The sequence below is a fragment of the Muntiacus reevesi genome, chromosome 3, assembly GCF_963930625.1.
Source record: "Muntiacus reevesi chromosome 3, mMunRee1.1, whole genome shotgun sequence".
Taxonomy (NCBI): domain Eukaryota; kingdom Metazoa; phylum Chordata; class Mammalia; order Artiodactyla; family Cervidae; genus Muntiacus; species Muntiacus reevesi.
The window spans coordinates 77,641,035-77,658,980 of NC_089251.1; the positions used below are offsets into that span (position 1 = coordinate 77,641,035).

Sequence of the window (17,946 nt, forward strand, 5' to 3'; positions counted from 1 at the left end):
CAAGCATTCTCAAATTATTTGGATTTTTCCAATCATGTTAAATTTCCCCACTTGGCCAACTTGACCTCTGACCCACTCAGGGCATTTCTAGAACTCTTATGGCCCCGATCCCAAGAAGACTACCTCCTTCTCATCCTTTAAGCTTCTATTTCAATGTCCTTAAAATCCAATCCCTATTCCAAGGAAGCAATCTGTTATTCTGTCAAGACTCTGGCTTATTTCCTTTGAAGAAATTAACACCATTTATGATAATTTTCTTTATACCTGTTCATTCATCGTCTGTGTCTCCCTCATGAGAATGTAGACCCTGTGTGGGTCTACACACTGTAGACCAAAGACTACGTGCATAGCAAAGACTATGTCCATATTGGTCACTGTAGTATCTCTGAGCCTAGCATGGTACCTGCTATATAATAAAAACTCAAGAAATATTTAATGAATTACTTAAAATGAAATCTCTCTTTCACACTCCTTCAAAAATAAAGGTCCTATGTAAATATCTAATAATTAATTAGCCAATCACAGTTCCTTTTGATCAATACTCCATCCACTCAAATTGCCATTCTCTGAAATTACAGAGGATCTCATCTCTCACAATTCGGTGAGCCCTAGTCCCCTAAGGACTGTTAGTATAATAATGATTTCTTGTGAAAGCAGAGGGAGAGGGAAAAGGTGAGGATGTGGAGGAGAGGGCCTTTCAAAGTAAACAGTAATATAATGATGGAGTCTGAAATAATCCAGGTTTTAGCTAAATGTGTAACCCAGACATTTAAGTTACCTAACCATGGGGTGCTTCCCAGCAATCCATGATGCATCTAGTTTAAAAGTTTAAGGTACTGTGAGGCTCAAGAGGTGACAAACTTGAATCCCTAGATTATATGCTTCCAGAGCAACATGCTCTGATGTTTGTAAATTTACCACAGATGCAATTTTCCTTCTGCTTGTGGAATTAATTGGCTGATGTCTATCTTCACTACTAGACCTATCTCGTTCATTCTTCAGTTCCTAAAAGTGGGTATCTAAAAGTACCTGGCAGGTAGCAGGCTCTTAGAAATATTTGTAAAATGAATGAACCAAAGTACTTGTAACCAGTAAAGCCATGCGCAAGTATTAACATCAGACATCTGAGAAATTCACTAATTCAAGAAATATTTGCTGAATGCCTTAACTATGTGCCAGCCACTATTCTAAAGCACTTAGGATCCATTAGTGAACAGAAAAGATCACTACACATCTAGAGCTTTCATTCTAGTTTGCAAAATCAGGAAATGAAAATACAGGGACACCTCATTTTATTGCACTTGGGCTCACTCAACTTCACAGATGCTGTGTTTCTTTACAAACTGATGGGTCAAGCAAGTCTATCAGTGCCATTTTTCCAACAGCATTTGCTCACTTAGTGTCTGTCACATTTTGGTAAATCTTGCAACATTTCAAACTTTTTCATTATTATGACCCATTTGTAATGGTGACCTTTAATATATGTTATGATTCACTAAAGACTCAGATGACAGCTAGCATTTCTTTTAGCAATAAAGTATTTCTCAATGAGGCATGCACATCTTTTTTTTTTTTTTTTTTTGGCTGCACTGGGTCTCGGTTGCTGCACATGGCGATCTTTAGCTGTAGCATGAGAACTCTTAGTTGTGGCATGTGGGATCATCCCTAGACCAGGGATCAAACCCGGACCCCCTACACTGGGGACCTCAAAGTCAGCCACTGGACCACCAGGGAAATCCCTGCATGTACATCATTTTTTACACATAATAGACTATAGTATGGTATAAACCTAACTTTTATATGTACTGGGAAACTAAAAAATTAATGTGACTTGCTTTACTGCAATATCTGCCTTACTACAGCGGTCTGAACCGAACCCATATCTCTGAGGTATGCCTATAAACACATAAAGTGTATTTGAAGGTGATAAATGATATGGGGGAAAAAGCAAGGTACAAGGAACTGCAAACAACTAGACAGTACTAAGGTGAGGGCCTATGAGCAAGAGCCAAGATGGTCCAGTGCTTAGGACTCTTTTCACTGCCATGGCCTTGGATTCAATCCCTGGTCAGGTACTAAGATCCCACAACACACACACAGCATGGCCAAAGAAAAACAGTATCGGCCAAGAAAGAGTTTACCGCACTTAGAGCCAAATGAACAAACAAAGCAGGGAGCAGCCAGAGAATACCAATCTCATAGGCCAATATTTTTCTTTGGATCCTAGTTAACTTTCTAAATAAACTGATACCATAAACAGTGTGGAATTGCCTAAATTCTTTATGAAGCCTTTTATTTAAAACAATTTGTGTGTGTGTGTGTGTAGCACTGAGTGGCTTACAGGATCTTTCCTCCCCAACCAGGGATGGAACCCGGGCTGTGGCAGTGAAAGTGCTGAGCCCGAACCATTGGATTACAAAGAAATTTCCTGGAATTGCCTAAATTCTTATACCTTACATCAATAACATAAAAGAAGAAGCACTTCCGGAAAACATCTCAGCAGTTTCCATCCACAGACTGACCTAACCCTGCACAGCCATGTGCTTCATTTGGTGGTTGGTGGTCTCAAATTCTACAGAAGTTTTTAAAATGCATTGTCGCTAGGATATCCCCAAAAGTGAACCAGGACGTCCAAGCATGCCCTTGGCCAGACCTGGCTTCCAGGGACTCAAAACTGGACCAATCTCCAGATGGTATTTTGGGAGAAAAGTATTAGCTAGACAGCCCCCAGACATTTTTACAGCAAGAATTCTCTCTCCAAATGGTATTTTGGGGGCAAAGTATAAGCTAGACAGCCCCCAAACATTTTGACCACAAGAATTCTAACCAGCTACACAGGTAACTCTGAACCACCAGAAATTTTTGGTCAGGTCGCTTATGACTATTCGAGTGCCTCCGATATAAAAGTTGAACTATTGCCAACAGTCATTATGCTGCTGCTGTCCTGGACACCCTCGACCATGGACAAAACAATGTGTAAGTTTTATTTATTCCGGCCTACAGTACCAAAAAAGCCACTTTATAATTATACCAATACTGTATTCTTATTAGTTAGCCTAATCTAGAATTTTACAAATTCCCTTAAATACTATATTTCCTAACGTCTTTCTTCTCAAGCTGAAAGAGGAAAAAATTAATTCACTAAAAAGGAAGAAACACAAATTATGACTTCAAATATAAAGAGACTGAGTTACTGGAGTGGCCTGCTCGGAGAAGCTCCAAGCAATTTATAGAACTCTGCAGATGTTACATATTCAATATCAATATTTAATATCAGAGGTAATTATAAAAAGCGAAATATTCGGAATCCTGCATAATTCTCTAAGCTGAAATCCATACTTTCAAAGAGTCTGGAACTGCAAGTAAAATCACCTCTTATGCCTTTTACCCACTTATCCTTCAATGGGAAACAAATATTTCTTAATATTAGAATCAATAACACTCAATGTATACCTTGTTGAGTTCTTCTATCCTTCTGATGAGGTACGGATTGCTTGAGGAATTCTCAAAGTAGACATAATCTGTAAGTAAAGGAAGTAAAGAGCTTAATCTTTTCAACAGAAAGTTCACACGTGCCAATCTGTGACTTTTTATATTAGGTAATTCACATTCAAAATGAAGCACGCCCATAATTCATTCCCTGGTAAAAGCAAACTTAGTAATGCAAACTTAATATATTCTCTCATGTGCCTACCATTCACAAATCTTTATTTTCCTGGCATTTTCGCTTCGATTAATGTTTTATTCAAGTTCTCCTAGACTCTTGTCCCACATGTGTCAAATTTTTAATAATAAACAAAAAGACACCTCTTATCACCGAGAGTCAGGGCTGACTAAACATGTGTCTTTCATACTCTAACTGCTTCCACATCTTTTCACTCCAATCCATTTGCCCTGGAGTATGCTTCTCACATAAAACTATTGACCTAAGACAAATTCAGAGCATCTTGAAAGGCTTAGCAGCCCAAAGTACATTTCAATCACCAACTTAAAAAAAAAAAATCAGGTGAGCGGAGCAGAAGCACCCTGACCAACTTTTTCACAGCTCCATCCGAAGGATGGGGGCAGGGAGAAAGGAGACAGGTCACTTTTTGAGAGGCAGAGCTCTCTGGAGGTGATATCGGTTTTTTTATTTTTATTTTTTTGATATCGGGTTTTTTTTTAATACCTAATTTACCAAATTTAATCCAGATCCCTTTAGGGTCTTGTTACAATGAAATTGCTGCAGCCTTTCAATAAAAAGGATAAAAATTTTCAAGTGTGGTTTTTCCTGTCATCTAATAGGCTCACTGGAAACTCCCCACTGTGTGTTTATTTGAGAGGCTGGGCTGTATTGTCTAGCTTAGTGGCTCTTTCCCTTCTCCCTTCTGCAAAGTGGCCTCATTTAGCCAGGCCATTCCCACCACCATCCATCAAGAAGCTCGGCTAATGAGCAGAAGAAGAGCACGTCTCACACACAAACACGCCACTTATCTGAATTATTATTTCACCAGGAAAGAGACAGGAGGGCGTCGTGAGTAGGGAGAAAGTTTGTTTGACCTTATTTCTCTCTCCTGCAGAAGGCTGGGAAGGAGGCAGACAGTAGAGCGAACGTCCAGGCAGAGCTCAACTCCCCAGACCAGGCTGCGGTGCCCTGGCCCCTCTGAGCCCCATTATTGGGGCGGGGGGCGAGGAGGAACCGGACAAGAAACGGAAGGGAGAGTGACGACGGAGAGGTGTCGGGCCCTGTCCCCGCAAACAGGCCCATCCAGCTGGGCCCCTGGCTGGGCCCCCATCGCCCCCACCCACACCCACCCCCAGGAAGGGGAGGAGTGGGGGGGGGGGGTCCCTCTACCCTCTCCAAACCCCGGATGCCAGGATGCCACGCGAGGACAAGCCACCCTCTGAAGGGGCTTGACGGCCCCCGCCCCCATGTGGGTTTCCTGGGTGGGGGTGGGGGTGCGTGATAATTCAGACCCTCAAGTGCAGGCTTGGCCCTGAGACCTGGGGCGGGGCGCGGGGGTGTGGATGGGCCCCGGCCCCTCTGCGGGCCCCGGTGGGAGGGGGAGGGGCGGGGGTGGGCGGCCCCGGCCCCCACCGCAGGCCCCCAGCCGCCTGCGCCCTCAGCCCGGGCGCCCGTGGCCGCCAGCCGTTAGGGCGAACTCGCCCCGACCCCCCCACTCCCGGGGCCCGCTCCCAGACGGGCCGGGTCGGGCCGAGCCTTCCTACCTCCGACCCGGTACATGTTGGCCGCCATGTCCGCCCTCCCGCCCGCGGAGCCCGAGCCGAGCCCCGCCCGCCGCTGCTGCCGCCGCCGCCGCCGCCGCCGCCGCCGCCGCCTCAGCCTCGGCCGCCGCCGACTCCTCGCCGCGGGGGGGAGGGAAGGGAGGGAACAAGGGGAGGGGGAAGTGAAGGGGAGGGGACGCCCAGGGGTGGGGGCAGGTGCCCGCCCCCGGCGCAGGGCTAAGGAGGGCCCAGTTGCCCGGCCAGGGGAGGCCGGAGCGCCTGGGATCAGCAGGGAATTGGGGAGCGGGGTGCGGCTTGGGGGGACCTTGCTGGAAGTGGAGGGTCCTAGGGCTGGGGTCCTGGCCCAGGCCGATGCCTGCCGCCCCAGCTAGCGTACCCCGGCACCTGCCCACCCCCTGACTGGGCTTCCTCTCCCCGCCTCTGTCCCTGGAGACCTCCAGGCAGTGTGACCTCCAGCACGTGAGCACCAGTCTGGATGCAAACACTTGGATGCAAATAAGTGCTCGCAGCAGGGCGCCTTCCTCCTGGTGAGGTTAAGGCAACCGGCCTGGAGCCCCAAGGCCCTGGAGCTTAGGGGATGCCAGGTGCCTGCAGCTTCTCGGGGCAGAGACCTAGAGGATGGCGGGACTAGGAAAACTGACCCCCTTCCAACTCCACCCTAACTCCACTGGCGTGTCAATCCGCGTTCACCCCAAAACCAGGATGAGCAGAACCCACTTCCCCACACCTGGAGGCCTTGCCTCTAGACAGGCTATATGCAGTGCAGCCCGGCTGGGAGAAGAGACCATTAGAGGAGGGGGGGCTTCCTTTGCCGTTAGGGGAACAGGGCCTACAGTTCACTGTCACCCCAACTCCTCAAAGGAGGAGATGGTGCCCGTCAGCTCGCTGTTGATGGACTGTTAACTGGTTATGTGCCTAATGCTTTTAAAGTTATTATTTTCCCAGGCAAATTCTCTCGACAACCCCTGTTTTCTCAGCCTTCAGATCCTCAGAGAAACAAAGAACCGAATAGAGTTGAATCTGAGCTGGTTGTACCCTAAATGAACACAAACAACTTTCTTTAGGGAAGCCAATCCATTCCAAACTACTCCCAGATATTGGTGGGTGATAAACATGAAGAGGACCCCTTACTGTTGTGGGTTGTTTGGAGTTTCTGGCGCTTTACAACCTTGTGTTGTTGACTCTGGGTTTGGCGTCTGTGGATGAGAAGTGTCCCCAGAAAAGAAGGCTGTGTTCTGCTTTGTCTGGTGATGGCATTTGTGATCGTCCATTACCACAAATTGAGGTGAAAACAACAGTATGGAAAGCAAAAAATAAAATATAAAGCACTTTAATAAAAAAATTAAAATATAAAGCATCTTTGTCTGAATTACTTTGATTGTGTAACTCAAGTTTCTTCAAGTATTAAATGGAGACACACTAATTGCACCTCACAGGTGGGGTAAGAACGAACGGTTGTGATTATATCTTAAAATGCTTTGTAAACCATTCAGCAAAGAGCACTATGCAAATAACAGGTGTCTGCTGCTTTTTTTTTTTAACTCAAGCAAGTTTCAGATTCCCAAAGGTTTTACGCTGTGAGTCAAATTGTGATCTCACATCAACTCTTTTGACCTAGAGAAAAAAGTAAAGCTGTTCCGTTATGCATACTGCATAGCTGTTATTTATCATAATCCCTTTACTGGAGATTCCACAGAAAACATGTGACGTACCTGACATCACTCTCTCCATTTCTGAGCTGACACGTAAATAGGCTGAATAATTTAGCTGGAGTTAAACCATAAACTGGCAGCAGTGTTGGGATAATTCAGCCCTTTCCTTTGGCCTAGAATGCTCTAAGCCAGGAAGATTGTCTCCAAGTGGAAAGGCCACCTGGAAACCATAAACTCTAAAGGAACAATAGGTCGCAAGCTCTATTAAAGGGTTTTCCCATTATTTTTAAATAAGTAAGCAGTTTCTCCCCTTCAAAATATCTCTGTATTTCTGATAATTCCTTGTCTGCCTGTCTCATTTCCCCAGCTTTGTGCACCTTACCAGATACTAACTACAATAAATGGGCAAAAAGTGCCAAGAAAACGTCTTCCATCCATACCTACCTCCTTAGGAACAGCCTTATCCAGAAGCCCCAACCCACCCCCATTCCCCCATGAAAGACCTCGGAAATTTGGGGGCATAGAATTAGTTGGAAGTAATGATGGTGGTAGAACCCAGGCTCTTTCCTTCCTCTAGATTCCGTGTGTAACCTCCTGCATCTCTAGCTCCTGGGCCAGTGTCTTCTACATAATAGGTGCTCAGTATCTGGAAGAATAAGTGCCCATGAATGATGGACTTAACATAGAGAACCAGGTGCAGAGTTGAATGCAGGGACTTTTGTCTATGAAACTTTTATACTTCCAAATAGCAAAGAAGTATGTGTATAAAGGAGTTCAGCAAATGTTTGTACATAGAAAAAAAAAAAAAAAAACAAAGAAGGGTGGAAAAGCCAGTAGCTTCAAAGAACCCAAGGCACTTCTACCTCCTCAGGCTGCATGGTTCAGATCAGAAACTTGTCACTAACTAGCCCAAACTTCACTCCTAGCTTGGCTGTTTGGCTTTAAAAGTTGCTTGACCCCTCTGATCCTCAAGTTCTACAAATCATTACTAGCTACTGACACCTAATTCTAACGCTTGTACTAAAAAGTGAAATATACAAAGTTTGGGGAACGTATTAAGCTTTATACTTAGTAGGTGCTTTCTCTCTATTCCAGTCATCCTCATTACTAAAACAGAGGGGTCTCTCAGATTGTGCCAGAAACTTCAGGAAAAGTCCAGCCTCTCCATGGGTAAAATTTCCTGGCATGACTGCTGTGATTAAAGAATCATGATAAGGAATTGCCAAAAGGCCCAGAATGTTCTCTGTGTCAATCCCCAGAGTTCTACAGCTTAGCTGGAAAAGTGGATGCTGCAAGGAAGCTATAGATAAGACAGAGTGTTGGTTTTTGCTTCAACATCAGGATGGAGTTTTTATATATGGAAAAAAAAACAAAAAAACAAAATAGGGCTGTCCAGAGTCTGGGAGCTTTGTGATATTGAACTCAAGAAAGGAGCCTAAAAAAAAAAGGAGCCTGGGGGTCTAGAATGTAATTAATCTGGAACCAGATAACAGGCTTTAGATAAAGTACCATAGCTTTGTCCTTTGTGCTTTCTTTGATCTGTTCTCTCTTTTTTCCCCTTTCTTTTCTTTTATTAACTTATGTTGTTATTTAGCAAAATATTATTGGAAAAATGCCAATCTGTCTCAGCTATTCCAAGGTGGTCCCAGGTTGTACCAGCTGATGACTATTCCAGCAGAAAGCAAGAATCAAAGCAATTGAGCCCCTAAGGGAAAGAAAACCAGAGTCAGAGTTTCCTAGTTTCTCCAGTCCTGGGGCCTTCTCTTCCATTGATCCTCCAAAAACATGAAAAGCCAGGGCCAATCTCAGAAAGTCTTGACTTTTGGAAGTGTGTATTTTAGGAGGCCATGGTGCTCTCATGCTCTCAAAGGAGAGCAAGCTCAGACATTTGGTGGCATCCACAAGGAGGTTCCTTCTCTAGGTTCAACAATGCCTCCAGGTCCTGGAAAAGGGACTGGAAATCACAAGGTGGACAGGGATGAGCCTTTGAAAGGGTTTAATGATTTAAGTGTGTTTTTGTTTTGTGAGGTTTTTTTTTTTTTTTTTAACCTATGGAGTGCTAGAGTGCTGTGGGTTTGAATGGAAGATGGCAACAGTACATGGTGTGGGGTCAGGAAGTAGAAACCTAAAAGGCAATGGGAAGTGCTGAGGGATGCAACAAAGAACCTTTGTAGGAATGACTCAGACCACAGCAAAAAAGATCTTTGGCCACCTAAGGCAAAGACCCTACTGATTGGAAAAATTCTTGGGAAAGATTGAGGGCAAGAGGAGGAGGGGGTGACAGAGGATGAGATGGTTGGATGGCATCACCAACTCAATGGACATGAGTTTGAGCAACTCCAAGGGATGGTAAAGGACAGGGAAGCCTGGCGTGCTGCAGTCCATGGGGTCTCAAAGAGTCAGACCGGACTTACTGACTGAACAACAACAAGAGCAAAGAGAGTGGATTGGAGATGGTGGAGAGAGCAGGTTGGAGAAAAGGGCTGATGTAAGAGTAAGGGTAAGAGGCCATGGAGTATAAGAGATATGGATTGGTTTGAGAGAAACTCAGAGGTGTGGGAGATACAAGATCTGATGCCTTTGGGGAGACGCGAAGTAAAAAGGTAACAACTGGGTAGAGAGAGGTGTGATTCAGTGAGCAGACAGCACAGGAGCAGAGGCAAGTTGGGGGAAAAGGGATGGTTGACAGGTTCAATTTTAGAAAAGTTGTGTTCCAGGTGCCTTTGGAAACATGCAGGTATGTTTCCTCATTAAAAAAGAGGTGGATGAACAGACCCAGAGTTTGAGAGATCTGGGCTAGAAATATCCTCTTCTATGTCACCATCAGCTCAGAGCCTGGTCTGTCTTGTCTGAGGAGTAAGCCAAACCCTGGCCCCAGGGGAAGAAGCAGGTTCCCTGAATCCTTCAGCTTGGGAGAAAACAGGTTTAGCCGGTCTCGGTCCAAGAGATCAGAGTCCAGGTCCAAATGTGCAACAGGCAGGATGTGGGCAGACAGCCACGCAAGTCACTGACCAGGACAGATGATGAAGGCAAGGGGGCATGCCCCAGGGCTGACCTGCCACAGGCAAAATTCTCAGCTAGGGAAAGAGAAGTCTGCTCTCAGGGTGAAAAAAGCAGCTGGGGTGGGAAGGTGGGATTGGGGGAAGAAAAGAACTGGAGGAGAAGGGAAGGGACATAGCCTGAAAAACAAATCTGTCTATTCCTATCTCACCCTCTTGCTTCTAAGATGTTATAGAGGGTTACACAGTGGTCCCCCCAAATATGTGTCTACCTGGAACCAGAACCTGCGAATGTGAACTTAGTTAGCAAAAGGGTATTTCCAGATGAAATTAATGATCTGGAGATAAGATCATCCTGAATTAGAGTTGGCCATATATCCAACAAAAAGTGTCCCTGTGTGAAACAGAAGAGAGGGAACAGAATGAAGAGGAGAAGGCATGGGAAAGTGGAAGTCAAGATGAGTGTTATGAGCTACAAGCCAAAACAATGCCAAAGACTGCCAAAAATCACCAGATACTGGGGGAGACTCATGGAATCGATTCTCCATCAAAGCCCCCAGGAGGAACCAAGTTTGCTGGCACCTTCATTTCTGACTTCTGACCTTCAGAACTATGAGACAATACATTACTGCTGTTGAACCACCCAAGTTGTGGTAATTAGTTACGGCAGCCCTAGGAAACTCATCCAGATGGTAACCACCCCTTGATTTTAAGTAAACATAGATTCAGCCAGAAAACACCAAGCACTACGTGCAGAGACTAAGGGACATGGAAGCTGAATAAAAGAAGAAAAGAGGGGGCTTTTCTGGTGGCTCAGTGGTAAAGAATCCACCTGTCAATGCAGGAGACACAGGTTCCATCCCCAAGAAAACAGAATTCCGTACGCCATGGACCAACTAAGCCTATGTGCCACAAATATTAAGCCTGTGCTCTAGAGCCCAGGAGCCACAACTACTGAGGCCCTGTGTCTCAACCACTGGGGCCCGTGTGCCCAAGAGCCAGTGCTTTGCAACCAAGGAGGCCACCGCAAGAGGAAAGCTGAGCACCATGGCTGGGGAGTGGCTCCCACTTGCCACAACTAGAGAGAAGCCTGTGCAGTAACAAAGACTGAAAACACTAAAAAATAAGTAAATAAAATAAATTTTAAAATATTTTTTTAAAAAAGAGTTACACAGAGAGAAGGGGCCCAACACCACTCCACTGAAGTCCTGCTCAAGTCCTTTAGACAGAGTTGGCTTACTGCTAACAGAAAAGAACACCCAGATACTATGCCCTTCAGCTGTCAGTGGAAGAATCCTCCTCCCCCTCCATTCTTTCTTCCCCGGTACACCTGTAGAGTATCACACATTCCCATGAGCAATAGCAGGTTACCAAGAAGGTAATACACAAATTCACCCCTCCATTCCTTTGTCAGGAAGCACTCTGGCTCCTCAGATCCCAATTAATGCTTCTAGGGTGGGGAGTAGAATGGGGGCTTTCAAGAATATAATCTTGTCTACAAATTTGCCCTTTTCATTCACCAAATAAGTAATGAACACTGTTAAAGGCATTGAGGACACACCAGTGAAGGAGACAGACAGAACACCTGCCCCCTGGAGCTTATATTCTTGTGGGGAAGACAGAGAATGACCAAATATAATAAATCCATCAATAGATGTGCTAGTATACAATGATAAATGCACTACAAAAAGTAAATCAGGATATGGAAACCAAAAATAATGATGGTGGTCAGAGAAGACCTCTTGGATGTAAGAACTCAAAAAAGACCTAATGAAAGAATGGAGTGAGCTGCTGGGACATGCGGGGAGCAACATGCCAGGACAAGGGAAGAACAAAGGCAAATTCCACAAAGCAAGACTCAGCCTGATCTGATTGTGACCTAGGAGGACCAGTGTGGGTAGGAGACGAGGTCAGGGAAGTGAGCAGGGTTCAACCAAGTAGAGCCTGAATGGCCCTGGTAAAGTATTTGAATTTTGTTCTAAGCATACTGGGAAGGCTTCTGAGAAATGGACTACTTCCTGCCCTATCAGTAAGCAAAGGATGTCACAGTCATCAGCAATTGCAGCCACCATGGAAGGTAAGCTGGTGAACCCTGAGGAAACTCAGGAAGGAAAGAATACCTGCCATCTAGCAGCCACCAGACTGCAGGCACTCCCTCAGGTGAACCCTGAAAAACACAGGATTCTGGCCCCTGATAGCTGAGGTACATATCAAAGGAGTGATTTCAGTAAGCCCAGACTCTTGCGTCTTCCCATACAGAGAAAAGCACTAAATTCCTTAACTTGGGATATCTGGTTTTCTTTAATTAACAATACTGTTTTCATGTTCTGACTATCTGCCCTTTGTTGCAGCACTTCTATGTAACAACCAGGCTCCTCCTTCCGCCTCCTCAGAGTTTTCTCAGGGTCACTTGAGACGCTGTCTCCTGGGCCTGAAGTCCTAAAAGTTCCCCTAAATAAAGCATAACTCGCAACTTTTATGCTGTGAGTATTTTTTAAGTCAACTCTTTCAACACCGGAGTGACAGGAATCTGACTGACGTTTTTAAAAGATCACCTGAAACATGAAGAACACAAAATAGAAAGGGGCCAGTCTTGACTTCCAATTCAACAAAGCATGACTGGGCACTTGCCGGGCGGTCCAGTGGCTCCCAGTCTGCACGCCCACTGCAGGGGGCACGGGTTAATCCCTGGTCAAGGAGCTAAGATCCCACAGCTTCAAAACAAACAAGCAGACAAAAACCAAAGCAGCATGACTGTGTCCTCTGGAAGCATCAAACCTCTTCTGAGCACTAGGGATTCAAAACTCACCAATCTGAAGTTTATGTGATGGAAAGCCAAAATTCCTCCTGTATTTCATTTGATGTAATAATGAAAGAGACCCCTTCCAACCCAAACTGGGGTTCTGAGACCTGTGCTAATCAATGGCTGTGAGAGAAATGACCACTGGCTACCTTTTAAAATTCTCTTCCAAATCACATTGGACAGCATCCAATCATGTAGGCTGTAGTTAGTTCCCCTCATGTCTGATACTGTCACTGAGGTTTTCCTAGGCCATTCTCCTTTCTTTCAGCTGAACTCCATCTTGGTCATGGGGAGCATGTGAATTCCATGAATATGAGCCACTTACTGCATTTTTTTCATCTTAAATAAAGTGTCTTGGTTATAAGTGATGCCATATGTAAAATATCATGATTGAAACAAAGCCTCCTGAAAGTTTATACACACACACACACACAAACCCACACTCCACTGAGGAGAGTGGAAACACAGAGACTTGTTTTGATGCTAACATACTTCAATACAGAGTTAAGAAGCTAGGAAAAAAGTCTGAGAAGCCCAGGTTCCAGGACCCATGTGATAAACAGTGGGGTCCAGTTGTGATAAACCAGAGCAACTAATCGATCACTGGATTTGACAATATGGTGGTCTTCAGAGACCAACTCCCCTTCTGTCTTCTCTTTTGGTATTTCCTGATTGTCCAAATCCTAGGCAGTTTGAAAGAAATTAGTAGGGTCTGGCCTTAGACATTCTACAGCGTGGATAACTCCAAAGAGCAGAGAGGGCCCTCATGAATCCCCCAGACTGAAGGATGAATACTAGAATTTGCTCCTTTTATCACTGCCATGTATCTTTATCCATAGGTTTGTAGCTGCTGCCCTTTCTATAAGAGACTGACAGAAGTTTATTTGCAGTCTTGATTTCAAAAAGGACAGAAAATGTTGGAGGGCTCAAAGTGAAATTTTGAACTCCTGGATAAATGAATGGTTGTTTATGTTTCCTTTTATCTTTGTGAAGTTTTGGAGGATAAACCATGAGTAGTTCAGAGCTGCCCCAAGGAGCTTCTTTTACAAAACCAGGCCAGGACCACATTATTAGTGGCAACTAATGCAATGTTTCCCATTTAATTGCACCAATCAGAGCATTGAAGACTTGGCTTCAAATAGAGGGCACCTGGAGGCAGCTTACCCTTTTTGAAGTTTTGGTAAAGGTTGCCCAGAAACTGTCCAGTCAAATCCCATCACTGGTTGGTTTCTGCAAGAGGAGATGAAATGTTCATCCTTGGAAGTCCTAACTCCCTTCCATCCTCCCACAGACTTCTGATTTGGTGGGTGAAATTTGAACTGTGTTCATGGAATAGAGGGTGTAGAGGGTGGAGCCCTCCTCCCAGTTAGGAGTCATAATTCTGGAAGTGAAGGGGAGAGAGAAGGTTCCAGCATTTCGCTGAGTCTTCTTCCTGTGTCCTTAAATCTGGCTGCCTCCTCCTGTCAGGTGTCCCGTCTCTTCTCCACACTCACACGGAACCGAGATTGGACCCTTTCTTTTGGTGGCCTGAAGGCTCTCCCCAGGTAAGAGCAACTTCAAAGGCAGAGAGTCTGAGGAGTGTGTGACTGTGGTGTTCCCACGTCTTCCCACTTGTCCCACTCTCCCCACCAACACACATCTCTGCACACCCCCACAAAGTCCCTGAGATCCGGGCTGGAGTGAGGACTGCTTGCCCATCACAATCATTGCGTCCAGAAGGAGATTTGAGGTGAAGCCTTCAAAGTTCCATACCAAACTCTCCATGGTAGCCAGCTGCAGCCGAGGGCAGGCCCCAAGATGTGAGGGATGGAGCAACTCCCAGCCAGTGGCATGTTGCTGGGATCTGATGCATTATTTATGATGCTGGTGTCAGCGTGGCTCCCAGGCACCACGGGAAATGGAAAAGGCACTTGGGCCTGTGCTGATGAAACTAAATATTTAAACAGGAATCATGAGTTGAGGTAAAATCCATTTCTCTTCAGTAAAGCAGAGAGGGCCACAAATAACTTCAAGGTTGAGCACTTGGTAAACACCATGCAGATCATAGGGGAAGGCTGGGGGCTCCTGGTCCATGGCTTTCCGCTACTCTCAGATCCCAGTTCCTCTCCAGGGCAGATGTAAAGGGTTGGCAAGGCACTTCGGAGTTGAAGGAAGAAAGGGGAGTTGGAGGAGCAGAGGAATTGATTCAGAGTCATGGTCACCCTATTACGGCTCTGTAGGAATGAAATTTGGAGACACCAGAACAAGGTCCAACCGGACACATTCTTCTGGATCTTTTTGTCCATTTCCCTGTCTGCTGAGATCTAGTCTACCGCATCTGCCCAGGTGATCACACTCACCTTCTGATTAGCTGCAAGAAGGATGATGGGGTGCTGGGCAACCGTGAACCAGCCCTCTTGTCTTGATTCTTCTTACCTCACCTGAGAAAGTCCCAGTTAGAAAGCCATCCTCCACCTACTGCACACAAACCCAGAGGACACTCTATACAGAAAGGAACACAGGGTAGGAGGGCCCTCCATTAAAAAAACAAATTTTTTTTTTTTTTTTTGCTACACTGGGTCTTAGCTGCAGCAAGCTGGAGCTTGAGTTTCAGCATGAAAACTCCTAGTTGAGGCATGTGGGCTATAGTTGCATAAACAGGGATCAAACCCTGGCCCCCTGCATTGAGAGCACCAAGTCTTAGCCACTGAACCACCAGGGAAGTCTTAGGTCCCTTCATTTTTGATATACAGAAATCTCCAACTATGGGAAAAGACAAGGTCTCCAAAGGTAATTTCCTGGTGAAAATAAATAGTTGTGGTTTGGCCTGGCTTCTTCTGCTGTGTCTTTCCCTTTTGGTGGGATCCTTCACTTGTATTTCCACAGCAGTCTCTGTTCCTGGTCCCCAGGGATGTGCTTTTTCCCAGTCTCCGCATGAACAAACACCTTTATCTTCCTTTCGTCTAAAGACAGCTGAGACAGCCTGACATTTTCAAAATTAACTTTTATAAGAACTTAGGAAATAAAAGGAAGTAATTGCAAAAAGTACAAAGGCAGAAGTTCAATTCAGTTCAACATTTATTGAGATCCTGTGTTTAGCTGATACTCTGGATTATCTTAATAGATGAAATGGATTTCTGGTCCTCAAGGAGTTCACTGTCCAATGGAAGAAGCAAGCAATTCGAGTATGATGAGTTGTAATCTAATAAAATAAAAGCCATAATTGCCCAGAGTTGGTAACAATTAATATGCCCTGCTGTAAGGGCAGGGCTGGTCAGAGAAGACTTTGAGAGAAGGTGCCATTTCATCTGGAGCATCACTTAAAAATAAAATCTTTGCCTGGTAAAGAGTCAGAAAGGACATTCCAGACAGAGGGAAGAGTATATAGAAAGTTCATGGAGGACATATGAGAATCAACCGGAAACTTGGTTCAAAGCCAGATTGCAAAGGCCTTACATGCCAGGGTAAGGGGTTTGACCTAATCCTATAGGACCTAGAGGCAATGGGACCCTAACATAGTTACATTTATATTAAGTTAGAAGGATAATAGTGGCTAAAGTTGAATAAACAGCTTTTTTTTTTTTTTTTTTTTAACTTTTTGCCACACCACTGGACTTGGAGGATCTTAGTTCCCGGACCAGAGGTTCCCCAAACCTGTGCCACCTGCAGTGGAAGCGAGAGTCCTAACCGTTGGACTGCCAGGAATTCCCAATAAGTTGGCATTTTAGCTTTTGTAGGAGTTTCCTGTGAGTTAGTCTAGCATAAACACATACAGTTTCTGGGCCTCCAGAGCTGAAAATAGTGATGGGCAGCCATGTCCCCTGTATAACTTATCTTTAAATTCAACAGAGAGAAGTGTTTTAAGAGACAAAGGGTAAATTAGAGATCATTGTCTGAGTTCCTTTTTTTTTTTTTAATAACTTTGGTATTATGGACTGAATAATCTTTGTCCCTACAAAATTCCTATGTTGAAATCCTAACCTACAGTGTGATGGTGTTAGGAGGTGAGGGCTCTCAGAAAGATACTTAGGTCACAAGAGTGGAGTCTTCATGAATGGCTTTATAAAAGAGACCCCAGAGAGCTCTCTAGCCCTCTGCCTGCTATGTGAGACTACAAGTCTGCAACGCAGAAGAAGATCCTCACCACACCCTGATCTTACTGGCACCCTGATCTCAGGCTTCCAGCCTCCACAACTGTGAGCGATAAATTTCAGTTGTTTATAAGCTTCCAGTCTATGGTATTCAGTTATAGCAGCATAAACTGTCTAAGAAAATTTGGGGGCAGTGGGAGGGGAGTTGGATATAACAATGACAAAACTTACCTATGGAGGGGGGGAGAAAGAGGGGCTTCCCTGGTGGCTCAGAGGTAAACTGCCTGCCAATGCAGGACACACGGGTTCTGTCTCTGGGTCAGGAAGGTCCCACATGCCCTGGGGCAATGAAGCCCATGGGTCACAACTATCGAGGCCACGTGCCACAACTACTGACATCCACACAGCCTAGAGGCCAGGCTCAGCAACAAGAAAAGCCACCATGATGAGAAGCCCCAGTACTGCAATGAAGAGTAGCCCCTGCTTGCCACAACTAGAGAAAAGCCCCCTCACAGCAACAAAGATTCAGCACAGTCAATATATAAATATTTTAAAAAAGAAAGAAAATTTGGAAAGGTAAAAACAACTCAAATATGAGAAATGGTATTATTGCCTGAGGACCCTTCCTATATGTTGGCTCCCACTTCAAAAATCCCAGCTGTCTAACGTCTTAGAGGTCATGGACTGTGAAGTCCCCTATGCCCTCGAGAATTCTTGTCAGGGAGAAGCAGATGAAGGTTTGGGGGCTCCTGTGAGAAATGATTATTTAGGTTGAAGAACTGGAGAGAGGTGATTGGCCTGTGAGACTTTCAGCAACAGGAACTTGGAGATGTTTAGAAACCAGGAATCATGCAAATTTGAGAAACATGAAGACTGAGTCTGCCCAGGCCTTTGGAAAATTAACTGAAGAGATAACAGATGGCAAATTATAACAGTTTTTTAAAAAGTAAATATTAAGCAACTTGAAAAGAAATGTTGGCTAAGGACTGACCAGAATTTATCCTAGTCCCAAGGATACGGCCCTGTGTTCCCTCAGCCATCTTTCTCTGGGCACTAAAGATAGAAGAATTTGCACCTCCAAGGTAGAGGCACCCTGATCCTCTTTCCTGAATCAGGTATAGAAACACACATTTTAAAATGTATTTGTTCACAGAGACAAGGTTGGACATTTCCAAAATAATTTAAATGTCTAAAAG

The 17,946-nt window shown here is 45.0% G+C and overlaps 1 protein-coding gene across 4 annotated transcripts in view; it reads right to left on the reverse strand.

Annotated features, from left to right (window-relative positions):
- MTA3 (metastasis associated 1 family member 3) overlaps nucleotides 1–5,333 on the reverse strand; it is a 185,194-nt gene extending 179,861 nt beyond the window's left edge. For 3 of the 4 annotated variants that reach the window (XM_065929367.1, XM_065929368.1, XM_065929369.1), the window contains exons 1-2: nucleotides 5,209–5,333; nucleotides 3,454–3,521 (exon numbers count right to left, since the gene is read on the reverse strand). In XM_065929367.1, coding sequence (XP_065785439.1) covers nucleotides 3,454–3,521; nucleotides 5,209–5,236 — 96 coding nt within the window. In that variant the 5' untranslated portion in view covers nucleotides 5,237–5,333. The remainder of the gene's footprint in view (nucleotides 1–3,453; nucleotides 3,522–5,208) is intronic. The other variant, XM_065929370.1, reaches the window with a different exon arrangement.
- Between the last annotated feature and the right edge of the window lie 12,613 nt (nucleotides 5,334–17,946).